This window comes from Amorphotheca resinae (genome assembly GCF_003019875.1).
Source record: "Amorphotheca resinae ATCC 22711 unplaced genomic scaffold M430scaffold_3, whole genome shotgun sequence".
NCBI lineage: Eukaryota > Fungi > Ascomycota > Leotiomycetes > Helotiales > Amorphothecaceae > Amorphotheca > Amorphotheca resinae.
Genome location: NW_020194473.1, coordinates 2,014,532 through 2,032,509, shown reverse-complemented (window position 1 = coordinate 2,032,509; position 17,978 = coordinate 2,014,532). Strand labels below are relative to the sequence as shown.

Here is a 17,978-nt window from a genome sequence, read left to right as displayed (position 1 = left end):
TTAAGACTTAAACGTTAAGCCTCTCTTAATTAAGTACTTACTATTACGTACTTTCCTTAATTCTTTAACTTTCTACTTATAGAGAGAGCTATACTAGTAAGTACTAGTATACCTTTAGGTATAGGAATAGCTTTATTATTACCTAATTAGAGAGAGAGCTAGAGAGAGAGCTATACTAGTACTTAGCTCTCTAGTTAAGTCTAGAATTAGCTTAATCCTTAAAGAGGTATATTAAATAGTAAGATTAATTACTAGGTTATAAAACACGTTCCCCTAATTACTAACTAATCCTTAATTAATATATAAGGATTAATCTCTTATACCTTGTTTTTAATAGTTTATAGTGTTATTAGGATTTAGGCACTTAGGTACCTATATACCTTGTTTATAGTAGATATAGCGCTTATACATATAAATAGTAACCCCTTTTTTAAGTATATAGAGTAGGGGACTACCCTCTATTCTATTTAATTTAATTTAATCTACTTGTTACACTACTAAAAACACCTAAATTCGCCTGTTATATCCTCCCTTTATACTGTGATATAACCTTAATTATTTGACAATAGACGACGTCCACGATTTATAAGAAGGACAAATTGATGTAGTTGAGACGACATCTATAGTTGTTTAGCTAAAGGCTTTATGATCTGTTCAGGTACACTTGCAGTGTGTCTGCTGAGTGAAAGCCAGCCCCCAACTGAGGTTGTGTACGCATCTGAAATAGTATCAAAATGCCCAGCAGCTGAGCTCACTACGCCGAAGTGCGATACCACAGCTCTCTTTCCTAGGCAGCTTTCTTAAAACGCCTACGAATCATTATATATGGTTCTATAACATTCGCGTTGTGATCCCAAAATTGTAGAGTGAGTCTGAGTGACGACGCACATACCTAACTGCCGGTATATCGTCAATCCAGGGTTTCTGATTGTCAGTGGACCAGTTCGAAAACCAGCGAAGTTTAGTTTACCTTTGGTAGATACTAGGATTGGATTTTGATTTTTCTATGACTTGACCTCTAATAACCATCCAGTTTGGGCCTTCTACTATGTAGGTATGTTGACAAAGACTTGTTGCCCAGAAGTTGAGAATCACGTGGAACGTTCTACACGTGATTGTGTAGGTAAGCATTTCTTATTGAATAGATTAAGCGAGCAAACCCCTTTTACGTGTCTGAAAGTTGCGACTTCTGCTTCTACCTTACATTACTACAATGTCAATAACAACAACAACATCAACAGTCCCAAAATCATTACTCCCGTTAACCAAAATTGCAGAAATAACCGTATTCCCATCCCAAGATGCTGAATCCTAACGGCTCTCTCCAGAATCCGATGCACTCCTCAGATCCGACAGTCCAGATTTTCTCCTAACACTCGGTTCATGCCCCGCCAACTTCTGTCCAGACGTCTCACCTCCACTGTGACTATATGGATACTCTGTCACTTCTGACTCGCTAATAGGTTCTTCATCATCCGGAGCACTGCGCCGTTCCCAGACATGTTGTTGCCTGAACTGCCCCGGGAACTCGCCCCTCTCCGCCTGCCTCTTCAGAATGCTCATTTCGATCTCACTCCCCTCATCTATGAGTCTGTACGTGTAGGTCTCAGGATTCTTCTGCCCGATACGATTGATGCGCGCGTAGCCCTGCAGCTCTCGGAAGAACTCGTGGTCCGGCTCCATGAGGACGAGGGTGCTGGCGCGCGTCAACTGCAAGCCTTTGCTTAGGAGCGGTGTTGTGCCGATCAGGTATTGATAGTTCTTTTTCTGCTTACGGATAGGGACGCCGCGTTTACCCTCGGTGGTGGCGTCTGTGAATGCTTCGAGCATGGTGGTGCGGGCGCGGGTGCTCATCTCTGCGTGTAAGAGAGCGACTCGTCCTCGCTTGAGAGGGAACAAGTAGTCAAACATCTACAAATCAATCAGCATTGATACTATCTGTGGTGGGTGATTGGATGCCAAGCTTACCAATTTTACAATAAATGCGATGCAGTTGAAATTGGTCACTATGATCATCTTCTCCTCCCTTCCTTCCATATCTTTATGTCGATCCAATTCCTCGATTAAATCAGCGAGATACAAAAGTTTGGGGCTGCTAAAGAAGATATCGTCAATATGACCCTCATACGGAGAAAGCATGAGGTGGCTTCGCCACTGCTTCAATTCATCCGTCTTCAGAGTCAGAGCATTTTCACCTGTCGTTAAGCGTATGAGCGCCGGAGCCGTTGCCAAGATTCTCAACTTGTATTGTGCGTGGATGCTGTTGTTAAACCCCAAGACTGTTGGTCGCTCAGGTGTGCGCTTGCTTTCTATTGTATTATCCCACAATGCTTGGAGTTTTTGTAGCCTGTCTGCGATATCAGCTTCAATCTCAGGGGTCAGTGCCTTGATCTCCTCGTCGTATTCTTCATTGTGTGCGAAGACTATGTCTCTGTGAAAACTAGGCTTCAGAGCCACGAGAGAATGGCCAAACCACTGGGTTTCGGTTGTACGTCTGATCATGAATGTTGATATGAACAGGGAAAACTTCTTTACGAAGCCGTCGAGCGCATCTGCATTGCTGGTCCTGAATCTGACGTAATGCTCGAAGTCTTTACACAACCTATCGAACACCTCGCGTTTGAAAGGCTTGAGCTCTTCGTTCTGTGCCCATCCGGAAGCCAGTGATTGCTGATCGGTCTTTATGGCTTGTTTTTCCAGAGCATAGAGGACCCCCTCAAGGCAGCGCGGGCTCTTGTCGAATGGCGTACCGGAATAGCCCCAGCACCAAGGGTTTCCAGGCAAACGGGCAAGTACGCCGGCTCTTCCTTTATTGATGGTGTACTCTTCATGCGATTCATCTACACACGCAATACCGAATTGGATATTATACTTAAAACCTCCCCTCGCCCACATAAACTTGGTCCTCAAGACGTTCAGCTCCGGAATCACCACTGTTGTACGTGGACCTCCATATTTAAATTTATCGATCCACGCATCATAAGCCTTAGCTGTTGTGAGAACAAGGAATCTCTCCTGGCCCTCCCGTGCCGAATCAGGCGCCTTGACAACCTTGTTCGCTCTCAGTGCAGAGACATTCGCCGCGAAATCGGCCATCTGGCTCGTATCTGTCCGGTAAGCCACACTTTCTTGATGCGCGAGCAGGAGCTGCATAGCGAGATCTTCCCGGCTGTCATCAATGTGCTCCTTCCACTGCTCGCGCCAATTTGACATCAGAGAGACTGGAACGATTGCGATGCGGACGCCGGGCTTCGCCTGCATTCGCGAGGTTGGGCTGGAGGATGTGCAGGGGCACGCGATCCAACCTGGTCTCTCTCTCTGGGATGGGCAGACATCGTCTTCGAATTGGCCGGTGGCAGGGAGGTGCTTCCCGTCTTTTGCCCCTCGTGAGCGATTGACTTCATTCCAGAGGATGCAGAGCTGGCGCTCGACGACTAGGAGAGCGAGGAAGGTGAGAGTCTTCCCCAGGCCCGGCATATCTGCTACGAAGCCACCTCCGAACTTTCGACTGGTAAGCATCTGCCAGTATACAGCAAAAGCCTGGTATTGGAAGAGTGGCCGTTTCAAGCCCACGACGCGGACCCGCTCTTTCTTGCCTGTGTTGTTGGGGTCGATCTGAAATAATCGACAGCAATCAAGCCACCTCTGCGAATCCGACTCGTCCTCGCCTGGCCCCGCTAGTTGAGTCAGTTCTTTGGTGTTCTGTAGCTCTTTAAGCCTATGTAAAAATTAGCGTCTACAAGCGTTCCTCGAATGAGATGGGGCATACAAAGAAATTGCGTCTTTTGGCTTTTTCACTGGACGATCGCCTTCCTCATTCTCATCCGATTCTATATCCTGATCCGGCTTCTGGATAGTCTCCAATGGGTCGAAAGCATCATCCCTATTGCCTCCCGATGTATAGACAATGATCTTTGTTATTACAGGCATTGGTTCCTTGGCCGGCTTTGGCAGACCCTTCTTTGATTCGTTGGCCGGCTTTGGCAGAGGACTCTTCTTTGTCCCGGCTCCAGTATCATGTCTTGGAGCAGGACGGCTCAGCGAAATCCGCTTTCCTGCAGCTTGCGGAGCTTCTTGCACTCTCTGCGGGAAACTCCTACCCGGAGCACCATATTTTGAGGGTCCAGCGAGCGCTTGAGTTGCGATATTTGGCTCGGGTTCTTTGTTCCGTTGAAAGTTACTTCCGGACCTTGAGGCATTCGGCTGAGACGCTGTGGCCCTATGCTGCTTTCCTGCCTTCTGGGTATTCGACTCGGGAGCTGAACGTAACGAAGTCTCTTTTGGCTTACCACCAAGGCGGATCAAAGCTTGATCCACATCACCCCTCGTCGCAATCAGAGCCTCCTCAGCAGCTTGCCAGCCCGGCATCTCAGACGCGAGGAAGTGTGTCCGCACCTGCAAAACCTTTTCCTTGCGTTCTTTATTAGACATCTTATACGCTGTAACACTGGATGTGCTACCAAGTGGGATATTGTGACTTCTGACTTGGTTCGACGAGATGTTCTTGGATGTTGTTAAAGCTACCGGTTTGCTCGAGCCCCCTAGGAGAGAGCGTTGAAAGCTGGAGAGTCTCTGTCTTGATTCTCCCTGTTCCTTCTCGTGCTCTTTCTTCTTTGCAGCCTGAACACGCTGTTCTGCCCTATGGCTTCCGCTGAGAGCATCACGGCCCCAGTTCCAGGTTGTTCTGATGGTATCATCAATGTTTGTTTCCGTGTCGTCAAGGGCGTCCTCGAATCCGCCTATACCAGTGTCCGTGAATCCTGCATCTCCTGCTGGATACTCTTCAGCCTGACGAATCTGATCGGCGCCAAACTCGATCTCAAACTCCGTAGCTCTCTCTTTCCCCTTCCCTTTCCCAGTCAGATTATTCAATGCTTCAGAAACCGGGCCCCTGACTCCAGGACCGGTACCCTCACGCCCGAGCGAGAAATGCAGCGCCCAGCCGCTCGCACGCGAATTATAAAGATACACAATCGCAAGTTCAAAATCATGTTGCCCCTCGATGACACAGACCTTCCCATTCCTAAGCCACCACAAGTTGCCCTCTGAATCGATCCCCCGCTCCCGCAGCATCTCCTCAATCTCCATTTTGAAGAAGTCGAGCCTATACGCACTCGGATGATCGCCATGCATCCCTGATGGCAAACATCTCGATGCTACTATCTCAATCTTCTCCCTGCCGTCCACCGTCAACACGAACGTCATGTGATAGAGCGGGAAAATACCAGGTTTAAACACCCTTGCACTCTCATCTGGCTCCCACCAATCCCTCATGCCCTCATCCTCCACGGACCACTCCACCATCACTCTCAACCACTCCCTAACCCACATGATGGGCACCCCCCTCTCCTCGCATGTCGCCCTCCAATCCTCCACTATCTGATTCGCTACCCTCTCATACACATCCTCAACCTCACCCCGCTTACCAGGCTGCGGTGATTCCCAGATCCCGCCTTCTTTGCACCGCTGTTGGAAGGTCTTGTTCAGGGATGGGATTTCGAGTTCTTTAGCCCGCAGACCGAGCAGGAAGGTTGGGATATCTGCGCTTGAGGGATGGGCGTCATACCATTCTTGTCGCTCTTCAGGTGATGCGGATGGGGAGACCATTCTGATATCTTTCTCTCTTTCTTTCCTTTTTCGCTTTTCTTATTTCTCTTCAAGACAAAACAGAATAATAATCAAATCTCAAAAAATCTCAATATCTCTTTTCCTTCCTCCAACATCCCCTCCCTCAACTTCATCTTCCTCATCTTCTATACACCTCCCCTCCCAACAAAGAACCCCAAACCCAACCAAACTCAGAAATCAAAATCAAAGAAAAGTACCCCCCTTCCATCTTCCGAATCCAAATCCAAATCCCAAAATCCCGCTCGCGTCCGTCTGTCTACTCAGCACAAAGAGATCCAAGTCCGCATCCGGATTCGCCGCCATTATATAGGGATATAAAGCCAACTAACTAGCGAAAAGCCTCGCATTCCATAGAAAGACCAGTCTGGATTCATACATCTGCCTTTGTTTGACGATTTTGTCTTTCTGGCTTTATGGATTTTGAGTGGTGGTAGGGGGTGTGGGGGAAGGGAAAGAATGTGCTGCATTGGTGGGGATTGAGGAATGAGGAATGAGGAATGTGGATAGTGATACGAATGCGGATGTGGTTTTTTGGGGGGGGGGAACCGGAAATAGGGAGGAGAGTCCCAGAAATGAAAATAGAAATAAGAAATAGATGAATAAATAAGCAATATTTGGATTCAGAATCCGGACACTGCACATCACTTCATTAGACAGAAGCCTTGTCCTTAAGAATCATCACAACCAGTTCAATTCGTGGTAATTGATAAGTAGCGACAATTAATGGGAAATGAATCAAATGATGTAGGTAGTAGAGTAAACAGCAAGTTAGGGTCAGATAAAGGAGTAGCTGAGCTTGAATGAATCTCCTTCTGCTAGGATGAGTTGACTATTATATAATCTCTTCTTAATAGCACACAATGAGCTCAGGTACCTACCTACCTACCTAGGTAGGTAGGTAAGGTAGGTAATTGCTTTACCGGAATCCCAACCGATAGGGTCACGTGATACGAAGCTTATTTCAACAAATGCTTGTCAATAAGAGCTTTACAAATCTTTCATTGCAAAAAGCCTATAAAACTACATATGTTATGTTACGAATAAAGCCCCAAAAACATTGCACCTGACGCTGTTGTACGGCTATAGAAAGCAAGCGAAAGTGGGATATTGAAAACGATGCGCTGGCCGCAGATCTTCACAGCCTTATGGCGAGATGGAGCGACCTCAATCTTCGCAGGAGAGGCGTGCCTTCTCGTGCATTGTGGCATTTATCTCCAAATGCCTTTGTCGCATGATCAGCAAGTTGTTGGTCTCTTCACAGCAACTTGAGTAGTTGGCATCCTCAGCATCCATCTTAGTACAACAAAGAGGCTGTTTTGGGAAGCTATAAGTGACAAGGGCTCATCCATGGATCCACTCAGCATTTCCGCCAGTGTTGCTGGCCTTTTGGCTCTAACTCAACAATTAATCCAAGGCATTCGCGATATCAAAGGTGCAGACAAAGAGCGCTCATCAATCCGGGACGAGGTCTTCTATCTGAGCGGTCTGTTTTTCAACCTCGATGGGTACGTGAAGAGCAATGAGCTACAGAAAGGTGTCACGAGTCTTCTGGATGGGGAGCGTGGTCCGCTGGCACAGCTGAAAAAGGATTTGGAGTATCTACATTCCAAGATATGTCCGGTCGCCGGATTGAAGAAGCTTGGAAAAAGCGTTTCTTGGCCATTCCAGAAAAATGATATCGAAGCGTTGCTGAGGAGAACAGAAAGACAGAAATCCCTCATACTTCTTGCTATGGGGAATGACCAAGCAAGGCTGGCGCAAGAGATCAAAGACGATGTTTCCTATTTGAAAGATGGCATTGACGAGATAAAGAGTGGAATAACACAAAATCGTCTGGACCAAGATGCTCTTCGGAAAGAGAAAGCGTCTCTCGAGATCATGGATTGGCTCTCGCCGCTCAAATTCCAATTGGAGCATGAAGACAATTACGAATCAAGTTCATGCGCTCGACTCACTGGCTCGGAAGAATTCAAGAGGTGGGAAAGAGGAGACCTGAAGACATTGTGGTGTGTCGGAAATCCCGGCGTTGGGAAAACGGTCCTTGCCACACACATCATTCATCGAACTCAACAATCGATCCAACGTGAGACGGAGACGCTTGCATATGTTTTCTGCAGCTATAAGCAGCATCTCCAAACGACTGAAAATCTTATCTGCGCAATTCTCTGGCAAGTTCTCAACGACCAGCCAACAGTTCCCGAACGGCTAGTGTCATTTTATCATAAACACAACCGGAGAGGAAGCAGGCCAAGTCTACAAGAGTGGTCTCAATTGCTTCAGACCCAACTAGAGTTGTTCTCCAAAGTGACAATCATCATCGATGCACTTGATGAGTACAAAGAGCTTGACAGCAGAAAGGACTTCCTCAAAGAACTCGAGAAATTGCCGAGCGTGGTGAGATTCCTCATCACCTGCCGTCCACCTCTACCAACACTAGATGGGCAACTTGGAAACCATGCGGCGTTTGAAGTTGAGACGCGCGAAGAAGACATCCGCCGATACATTGAGTGGCGCATTCCAAGAGAACCACGCCTCATGAATCAAGTCCAGCAATACCCTCCATTGAAAGAGGAGATCATTTCTTCCATATCCGAAAAAGCTAAAGACATGATTTTGCTTGCAAGACTTCATATGGACTCGATTGTACGACTACGGACCCGAAATCGAATATCGTCGACTTTGAAAGTACTTCCCGCAGAAGTGAACAAATCGTATGACGAAGCTCTAAAAAGGATTTTCGAGCAAGAGAACGAAGATGCCGAATTGGCAAAAGCAGTCCTCTTCTGGGTAGCCTCTACCTCTCGGGCACTATCTATCTCCGAACTTCAGCATGCCATGGCTATGCACGACGCGTTATCACCACATGACGATCTTCCTACTGAAAACATATTCGAGTATCAACCAGTCACGCTTCCCTCTGAGCCACGCAAGTTGACGCTTGCGTCCATCGAAGGAAGTTTGGTAGAAGAAGAAGTTCTACTGAATGTATGTGCTGGATTAGTAAGGATGGATGAGAAGCGGAAAACCACACATCTCGTTCACCGAACTTTGCAAAACTATCTGGAGGACCGCATCAAGAAAGAATGTCCCGAGCTTCATCAAGTTATCGCAGCGACCTGTCTCGCTTACCTCTCTCTCGATGATTTTGCTACTGGATACTGCAAGGACGACGATGAAATGGGTGCTAGATTCCGTGATTTTGCTCTATTGAAATATGCTGCGAGATACTGGGGACACCATGCCCGCGAAGTTCAGTCAGATGATTCAATACGGCAGCTTGCTCTGTGTTTCCTAGAATCACCCCAGTCTCTATCCAGCGCTGTTCAAGTCATGCATCTCTCAGAATACACCTACGCCGGGTATAGTCAACATTTCCCAAGTGATGTAACGCCATTACAGATTGCTGCATACTTCAATCTCGAAGTCATGGTGAAGGACCTTATTAAGGAAGGTGCAAACATAAACGCGAAAGACCAGAATGGTTGGACCGTATTGCACCGTGCTGCTGAAAATGGATACGACAGCCTGGTACAGATATTGTTAGAGAACAAGGCTGATGTCAATTACAATGCGGCATATGGCGGAACTGCTTTGCATCGGGCTGCCAAAAATGGACATGAAAAGGTGGCCAAATTGTTGGTGAAAGAAAATATAGAAATCGATGTGGAAGATCAATATGGGGGAACAGCGCTTCATCGAGCAGCCAGAGGTGGCAAAGCGTCAATTGTTGACCTGTTGGTACAAAGTGGGGCAGAGATTGATCGGCCATACCGTCTGGAGGTCGTAATCAAACTGTTTACTGAGCAATTTCCGAGTAAGACCTACAGCCCTGCGTTTGATACAATTCCAAGTGAAACCTACAACCCTGCGTGGGGGACACTTTCAGCTGCGATGCGGTTCCTAGAGGCAGCTCAAGTGCGCACGGAAAGGCTACGAGGAGGAACAGCACTACATGAAGCTGTAGCAGCGGGCCACATATCCGTCGTTTATTTTCTGCTTGACCATGGAGCTAAAGTAGACGCCATGGACAATTTTGGTGGAACGGCACTTCATAGAGCAACGGCTCAAGGAAATCCCAGGATTGTGGAGGCATTACTGCAGGCTGGTGCTGACGTAAATCGAAGTTATCAGCTCAAAGCAGTATCAAAACTTTTCTCGTCGACGAGGTATGGAAGAGTTAACGACCGCCGTCCGGGTGGAACTCCACTTCATCAGGCCGCGAAAGATGGAAACATCGAAATCGGCCAGGTACTCCTTCGCCATGGAGCAAGATGCGACGAGAGAGACGAGTATCGCAGAACACCGCTTCACGTTGCAGTGATGTCTGGCCATGAGAAAATGGTTGACCTCCTGATAGCAGGCGGGGCAGATTTAAAATTGAAACGTTCAAACGAATCTGCAGTCCATCTTGCTGCGAGGGGCGGCCACGACGGAGTTGTTGCTCTTCTATTAAGAAAAGGATTGGATGTCAACGGAGACAGAATCTTATCTGAAGCAGGGGAAATGCCCATCGAATTCGCTGCTAAAAGGGGGCATCTGGCAGTAGTAAAAGTTCTACTTGCCGCAGGTGCAGAAATCAACCACCATTACCCTTCTGGAGAAACGGCTCTTATGCTTGCGATACGTGGACTTCACTCGCAGATTGCCGTCCTCCTTTTGGAAAATGGTGCCAAATTTGAAAAAGGTAGGTACAACGATTTGCCTATCCATGCCGCAGCACGCTTTGGACTTGTCGAAGTGCTACGTGTGCTTCTGGAAAAGGGGCAGTCCGTAGACTGTGAAGGGTCCGATTCGAGTACAACACCGCTGGAAGTCGCCATTCGTGCGGGACAAGAAGCTGCCGCTCTCTTTCTACTGAGCAAAGGGGCAAATCTTGCAGTTCATGGCGAATGTGCGATTCAAGCCGCCATTGAAAGCAATAACGAAGGTCTCTTCAGGCTCCTCCTCGGGAAGATCGAATCCTTGGACTGGAGTAAGGAAGGGTGGGCAGATTCGTTGAGGGCGGGCTTGGGAGCAGCGGTGCAGTCAGAGAAATCTAGGGAGGAAGGCTACGCCGTGGGGATTCTGGTCGAGTGTCTTTCCAGAGGAGTCGACATAAATTCGAAAGGCGGAGGGTCCGAGACTCTTCTCTTATCTGCAATTTACAACCAGCAGCGTCGGATAGTAGAATACCTGCTGGACCACGGCGCCAAAGTATCCGTTGCAGATAATTTCGGACGTACGCCGCTATTCTGGGCTATCTCAAGAGGCGAGGAGCAAATTGCAAGTCTTCTGCTTGAACACGGAGCAGATCCCAACATTTACGACGATAAGGGTTATACACCTCTGAGAGAGGCCTTGGAAGAGGTGGAATTCTGGTCAACCTCGAAGAACCCCGCGAAGGAGACACTGATCACTTTAGCAACACTACTTCTCGACAATGGTGCAGATCCTAATATTCCGGACAAAAAGGGTCAAACTGTTCTTCTAGTTGCGGCGAGTCCTCGGCACTCGACTGAATTTGTTTCACTACTCCTCTCGAAGAATGCTGATCCGAATATTCCGAGTGAAGATGGAGAAACTCCTCTTTCCGTTGCTGAGAAAGGGGAGAATCATGAGGTTGTAAAATTGCTTCTTAAACATGGAGCTCAACCAGCAAAGCAGGAGAGAAACTCGGCTGGATCTGTTTCACTACTCCCGTGGGAGAATGCTGATCCGAATATTCCGAGTGAAGATGGGGAAGCTCCTCTTTCCTTTGCTGAGATTTGGCCCATTTGGGGGAATCACTAGGTTGTAAAATTGCTTCTTGAAAATGGAGCTCAACCAGCAAAGCAGGAGACAAACTCCTCATGGAAAATTGTCAAAGCAAAACTTGGCCGAACTCTTTTTCCTTTCAACGAGACGACTTCACGACATAAGATGAGGAGAGAGTAATTTTCCAGATGTTGGACGGAAAATTCCCCAATGCAATATCACATTACACACATTTCTACACGTCTTTTCCTGGTTTTGTTTACAATGGATGTACTGCCATGATACAGAATGTCCTAAACATCAAGATGTGTGTGCTGCCTCTATGAACTAACCGCTGACAGACAACACTCACAGGGTCATCCAATAGACAAATACTGGCAATAGAGGAAGGCTCTATACCTTCTCTCCTCTCCAAGGTCTTAATACCGATCCTAAATTGACACAAACAACGTGTCTTCTCAAGACTCTTACAGCTTGTGACATGTTGACCGCCAATGGCCAAGAGTGGCGCAATAGCTGCACAGGTGGTAACAATCTATCCAGTCATGATTTTCGCCACAGAAGCCGCGTTTTACGTCAAGATGTCTGCCAATGCATCTTCGTTTACTGATACTTGGTCGAATACCTCTACTTACTCGCTTTCCTCCGCTCTCCTAAACCCATCCCGTCGTCGGCACCACAACATTCAGGGGCTCATAATGATATGGTCGAGGATATTCTCCTACCCATTCACCCAAACCCTGCTCGGCTCTTGACGGTACACATGAACCAGAACCTCCAGCTCCTTTAAAGTTCCGATACTCCTCCAAGAGGTAGTTCCAAAGAACCTTCAAAGCTCGCTAAACGATCAGGAGCAAATAGATGTGGACACTTCAACCAGATCTCTAGTGGGATAAATTGTCGACTTCTCTAAACCGGTCAAAGTATATCCATCCATGCAGCATCGCCTTAATGCGGTTGGTTATATTTGATCTATGCAAGTAAGTAAGTCAGTCCTTCACCCACCTCTCGCCTCTCCATCGTGGTCCGACCCGCTACTACCTTACCTTTCTCCGATTATATATACCTAGGCTTTGGGATGGACGATTCGCTCCTCGAAGTCTGGGCCCTAATCCAGGTCAGTATTGAGATGCTTGCTATCTTTATTAATAGCCATTTTGACCTAGTAATCGAGTGTGAAATAGGTACGTTCTGCACTAATAACTCGAGAATCGAGGTCACCCGATAATGTAATAGATTTACTAGCGTAGTAACAACCATCAGCGCGGATTTTGAAGATCAAGTTTATTGATTTCTGAAATTACATATATCAGTATCAGCATCAGCATCCTCTAAGAAAAAAAGAAAGAAATCAAAAGCAGAAAATCCACATAGCTCACTCAAGGCAACTTATGCCAGTAGCCGCCTATTCTCCATCAGAAATCATCATCATCTATCTTAAGAATAACTCTTTTTAACTCCCCTCTCTTCCCTACCGAGGGATCTCTTCTCATGAGCTATCTAAGGTATCACAGCTTCACTTTATTCTATATATATATATATATAGCCTAGCGCAGATGGACGGGTTGGGTTGGGTTCTATTAGTTAATAACCTTAACTCTTTCTTCTTCAAGAGAGAGAGAGAGAGACCCATGATCTATCTCTCCTTACATCGTTATTTACTATAATATCTATAACCCAGCCAATCAACGCCCCTCCCCCCCCTTCCTCTCTACTATCCTTTCTTTTCTTTTCTTTTCTTTTCTTTTCTTTTCTTTTCTTTGCAAAAAGAAAAAAGGTGTATTAACATACCTTACCTACCGTCTAGCTTAACCCATTTCCCCATATACACTCCTCTCCCCTTTCCTTTTCTCTTCCTTCCTCCCCCCCTAATCCTCCCATCCTCCCTAATCCTCTTTTTCCAATCAACTCGCGAGTCGCGCCATCACATTCATCAATCTATCTCTTGATCCCCCCCTCTCCTCCTGTAAAAGAAGAAGAAGAAGAAGAAGAAGAAGAAGAAGAAGAAGGGGGCACTATCTATTATAAAGAGAGAAAGGGGGGGGGGGGGGTGGATGAGGTAAGATTCGTATAGCAAGGAGATAGATAGATAGATAGAAATCATCTAAGAGAGAGAGAAATTATTTACGTGAGTACCGTGTGTGTATTAGGAATGAAGGAATAAATGAATGAATGAATGAACCCCATGGTTGTGAATAAGCTCTCTCAATTTTGGTTTGAAGAAAGACGGAAGGAAGGAGTGGTGTTTATATATGTTTATGTCTTTTTGGGAAAATGAGATGAGATAAGATGAGATGCAGGGGAAGAGCAATTAATTAGAAAATAAATATGCAAGATTGAAGATTTGGATTTTGGAATTTGGATTTTGAGTTTTGGATGATTCATTGTGTGAGGTAGATGGATATATAGTTTTATGATATAATATAGTATAGTATAGTGTAGTATAATACAGAGTCCATACACACACACATACATCACCTCCCATAAACCCCCAGCGCATTGCTCTCAATCCAAGCGACACCTTCCCCCCTCCAAGTATCCCACTCCACCAGCGCTCCGCCCTGCGCTTGCGTGTCAAAAACCAAATTCCTGCCCGCGCCGCCTCCCGTCGCATTATAAGCGGGCCATTCCACGACCCCGCTAATCCCATGATTATTCGGATCACTCATCGTGATGAAAGAAACCCAAGCACGACTCATCAGGAGTGCGAGAGAGAAGAAGCTTGGAGGAGCGTTTTGGAAGGGGTTGGGGTCGTAGCCGAGACCGCGCGTGTTGTTGAATACGAAGGCGACTTCGGAGAAATGCGTCGCTCCGATGAGAGGGGGCGTGCCTGAGGGGACGACGGAGAATCGGTACGTGTAGCAGGGAATGGAGCGCGTGGACCATGCGAGAGAGGTGGCGCGACGAGGGGCGATGAGGAGGGTATCTCCGAGGTAGGCGGAGAGACGGCGGAATTGGAGACCTTGCGGGGAGGATGTAGTTAGGGGGGTGGGATCGGTGGCGAGGGAGGGGATGCCGAGGGCTTGGATGTTGGGGTAGAGGATGGGGATGATGGAGGAGGCGGGCGAGGAGGGCCGGATCAGGTTCGTGCTGTTGAGGAAGGAGAGGAACTCGGAATCGGTGTTGACCCCGCCGCCGTTGGGACCGTAGCCGTTGCTGAAACCGGTCCCTTCGTCGGTGTTGGTGCCGATGAGGAGGGGAACGGGGACGAAGGCGCCGGAGCGCAGTTGGAGGGAGGGGTACGTGGCGATGAGGTCGCCGTCGATGACGGGCGCGAAAGAGGAGGCGATTCCGGTTGCAGTGCTGAGCGTGGCGTTGAGTTCGGCGAAGGGGAGAGCGCGGAGACATGAGAGGGAGTCGCCGGATGAGAGCGTCGAGGCACAGGATGTATTGAGGACGACGGCGTTATAGCCATCTTGCGTGGCGCTGCTATTGTAACCTCCGTCCAAGGGGAAGAAGAGGTTGGAGGGGCCACCGGATTCAGCGATTGCAGAGCGGAAAAGCTTATCATCGCGACCTGGGAGTGTTAGAACATGGCATGAACGACCGATGAGAAGAGAAGATTACCGTTGTAAGCAAGCAAGTGGACGCCTACGCTCTGCGCTCCCGCACTCTCGCCCCAGATCGTGACCTTTGTGGGATCCCCTCCAAAAGCCCCAATATTCTCCTGGATCCAGTGGAGCGCCAATCGCTGGTCTCGATACCCCAGATTCGTAGCCCCTCCCGCTGCCGCCTCTTTCCCGCCAAGAAATCCAAACCCAGAAAGTCGATACTGGACACTGACAGCGATCATGGGGTTGTTCATCTCGACGCTATTCTGGACTATGAAACTGAGATTGTAGCGTGGGTCGTTAGAGCCGCCATCGAAGAGTCCACCGCCATGAATCCATACTGCAACGGGGAGTTCCGCATTGGTTGAGATGCCACTTGGTCGGATCACCTGAAGATATAGACAATCTTCTGATTGAGGGGCCCCATTATCATCACCGCCATAGGCAACACAGAATGGCGGGTAGGCCGTGGCAGGCCTTGTCGTGCTCCAGGATGTGTTTAAAGACTGAGGCACACGATATCGAAGATCGTTGACCGGAGGCTGGTGAACTGTCAACCAGTGTCAAGTGTTGAGGTAACCAACCTACCTGAGCATATGGAATGCCTAGAAAGAAATCCTGATTATACGTTGGGTTATACACACCACTATATGACCCATTCTTTACAGTAACGACTGGAGTGCCTGAAGCAAAGCAAACGCTTGGAAGAAGCAGGAGATAAAAGAGTGAAGACAGCATTGGAGCGACCGCTGCTCTAAGAAATCTAAAAGAGTGACAAGAACGGAAAGCAGGATAGAACTATTATTAGCATACCTACATCTGATTTTGAGCTGCGAACTCCCTTTTTAAATACTTATCCCCTACGATGATCGAGCAAGCAAAATTCCATGATGGGTTACTCCTCTGTAGATAGCAATTCAAGATCCCGTCGGTCCGCATGCCACGCGAAGTTCCTGACATGAAGACGGGCGAGTAGCCTCGGAGTAGGTCAACGAAAACGAGCGAGTAGAAGGTAATTCCCATGCATCTTATTCAACTAAGGCCAAGACTGTTGTTTCAGAGACCAGTTGAGTGGAGAATAATTTTATATTCAGGTCTTGATCGTCCGGCTTAGATACGTAGGCTCAAGGATCGGGCAGATCGGTTAAGGATAAAACTTCGTACACAACCCTTGGAGCCGATAAGAATAGAAAGCGTGAAAATAATCCAGAATCCCTGATTGGCCCAACGCGAGAGTGCGGGGGTGTGACATGACGATCAGCTGCAGACATATTCATTTATTCCGTTGCGGACTTCCACGTGACTACCGTCCTCCCTGAATCCCCTCCTATTGTGATCAGGAGGCCTTGATCGACTAGGCAATATTTCCAGCCTGAAGACCACAAGAGGGGATGAGAGTCAAAAGAGGAGGAACACGGACTAAAAGTCCAGAAGAAACCCAGGGACATACCTTGATGACGAGTTGGGATTGTATTGCGACTGATCAGGTGCTGGGTGCCGATGCAGGTACCCGCTCATCACTGTCGTCTCCAGAAACGCCGTAGAAAGGGATCAGGCTTCCCATATGATATGTGGTATAATAGAAGGGGTATCATTGTTTGTCCAATACTAACGCCTCACCGTGTCTCAATCCAGAATCTCTGCATCATCCCAATCGCTGTCCTCGATCACGGCGCCCAAACCACCAGGGTTGGTCTTGTACGAGGTGTCCTTCTTTGTCCGCGATGCTATGCTAGCAATTGACTGTGTATCGGAATCATCCGAAGCGTCGATAACATGCCAGCTATCGCCCATATCCATCTTGCTTCCTATCGGGTTGAATTTCTGCAACATCTTCAGCTCCTCCATGATATCGCTCTCGATCTCATCGTCCGAAAACTCATTGGAATCAGATGTCTCAAGCATAGCTTGCGAAGAGGATTCAGCAGTAGCCTTCCTCACTCTCTTCCCTTTCAGCAGTTTCTCGACTTCTTTTTGCCCTCTCATTCGTAGGGTCAATTCTTTCACGATATCGACCCAACGCAACTCGGCATGACAGCCTGGACATTTCCCCGCTATCGGAATTAACGACGCGCTCTCGTCGGACTCCAAGAAATGCTTGCTGAGACAAGTGAGATGGGAAACACTCTCACATCCCGCATTCGGGCAGACCGTGTAGATGCCGGCATCGTGTTCAAGCTCGTTCCGACAGACAGCACACCTCCCCTCCCTTTCAAACTGCATCACCTCTCTTGCCTTCTCCACATGCGATTTGTGATTTGCGTAGTCGACATCCAGTGCCGCTATACCATGACTAGTCTTGCGCCTTTTCATCTGTGGACTCCCACTGTCCTCTCCTCCTAATTCTGACGCAGGTGGAAAATCTCTGATGACGGGTATCGAATCCCGGATTGATTCATCGGCCGTTGACGAAGACTTCAGCCAGGTTTGGTAGACGTCTTCGGAGAAGAAGCGAATTTCGAGAGGCCATCGAGAGAAGGAGGGAGAGCGGAGGAGGAGGTGCAGGTTGGAGAGGAGGGACAGGACGCTGTGCCGGGGGCGCTTGGGCTGTCCTGATCTCTTCTTCTGCGTTGCGTGTTGAATACGGGATTCATCGGAGATGTGTTGGGTGACGTGTGGATTTTGCCAGGCCCATCTAAGGGTAGTTGAACAGTTAGAAGAGGGGCAAGATCTATGCACGTGATAGCACTCCACGTGACCAATATGCGGGCTTCACGACGGGACTCACTCAAACTGCAGGGCGGCGATATGGCTGGGGAAGCCGGTGACGATACAGGCCATCTCCCAGGGCCTCAGGGCGGGTCTGTTGGTCCTGGCGGCGCCGCCCTTGGCCAGGCCATTGTGTTGACCGAGGCGCCTGACTATGGACGCATGAGCATGAGAGTTGTCTTGCAGGGGGGTGCCTTACCTGGATTGGGGGTTGAGCCGATATATACGTTGGCGCGACGGACGGTGGACCTCAGAAGGTAGCAGCAGTAGAAGGCGGGGATGGGGCGATCCAGCGGCATTGGATTGGGGATTGAGGGTGAAGGGAGAGGAGGAGGAGGAGGAGAGAGAACAGGAGTA

The 17,978-nt window shown here is 48.2% G+C and overlaps 4 protein-coding genes across 4 annotated transcripts; 1 reads left to right on the top strand and 3 right to left on the bottom strand.

Annotated features, from left to right (window-relative positions):
* Window positions 1-1,161: 1,161 nt before the first annotated feature.
* M430DRAFT_216673 (hypothetical protein) lies at window positions 1,162-1,927 on the bottom strand. The gene has a single exon (XM_024864551.1). The coding sequence runs from the start codon at window positions 1,909-1,911 to the stop codon at window positions 1,312-1,314; it is 600 nt and encodes a 199-aa protein (XP_024723433.1). The 5' UTR covers window positions 1,912-1,927; the 3' UTR covers window positions 1,162-1,311.
* Window positions 1,928-6,962: 5,035 nt separating this feature from the next.
* On the top strand, window positions 6,963-8,157 carry M430DRAFT_117530 (hypothetical protein; the record flags this gene model as incomplete). Its single annotated transcript, XM_024861673.1, has 1 exon — window positions 6,963-8,157. A coding segment is annotated over exon 1 (1,182 nt), but the record flags the coding sequence as incomplete, so codon positions are not given.
* A 5,678-nt stretch (window positions 8,158-13,835) lies between these two features.
* Window positions 13,836-15,650, bottom strand: M430DRAFT_96952 (hypothetical protein; the record flags this gene model as incomplete). The annotated part of the gene is made up of 3 exons (XM_024869998.1): window positions 13,836-14,878; window positions 14,929-15,454; window positions 15,501-15,650. The coding sequence occupies 3 exons, from the start codon at window positions 15,648-15,650 to the stop codon at window positions 13,836-13,838; spliced, it is 1,719 nt and encodes a 572-aa protein (XP_024723431.1).
* An 888-nt stretch (window positions 15,651-16,538) lies between these two features.
* M430DRAFT_96955 (hypothetical protein) lies at window positions 16,539-17,920 on the bottom strand (the record flags this gene model as incomplete). The annotated part of the gene is made up of 3 exons (XM_024869999.1): window positions 16,539-17,547; window positions 17,641-17,773; window positions 17,821-17,920. 3 exons carry the CDS (start codon window positions 17,918-17,920, stop codon window positions 16,539-16,541), a joined length of 1,242 nt encoding a protein of 413 aa, XP_024723430.1.
* Window positions 17,921-17,978: the final 58 nt, after the last annotated feature.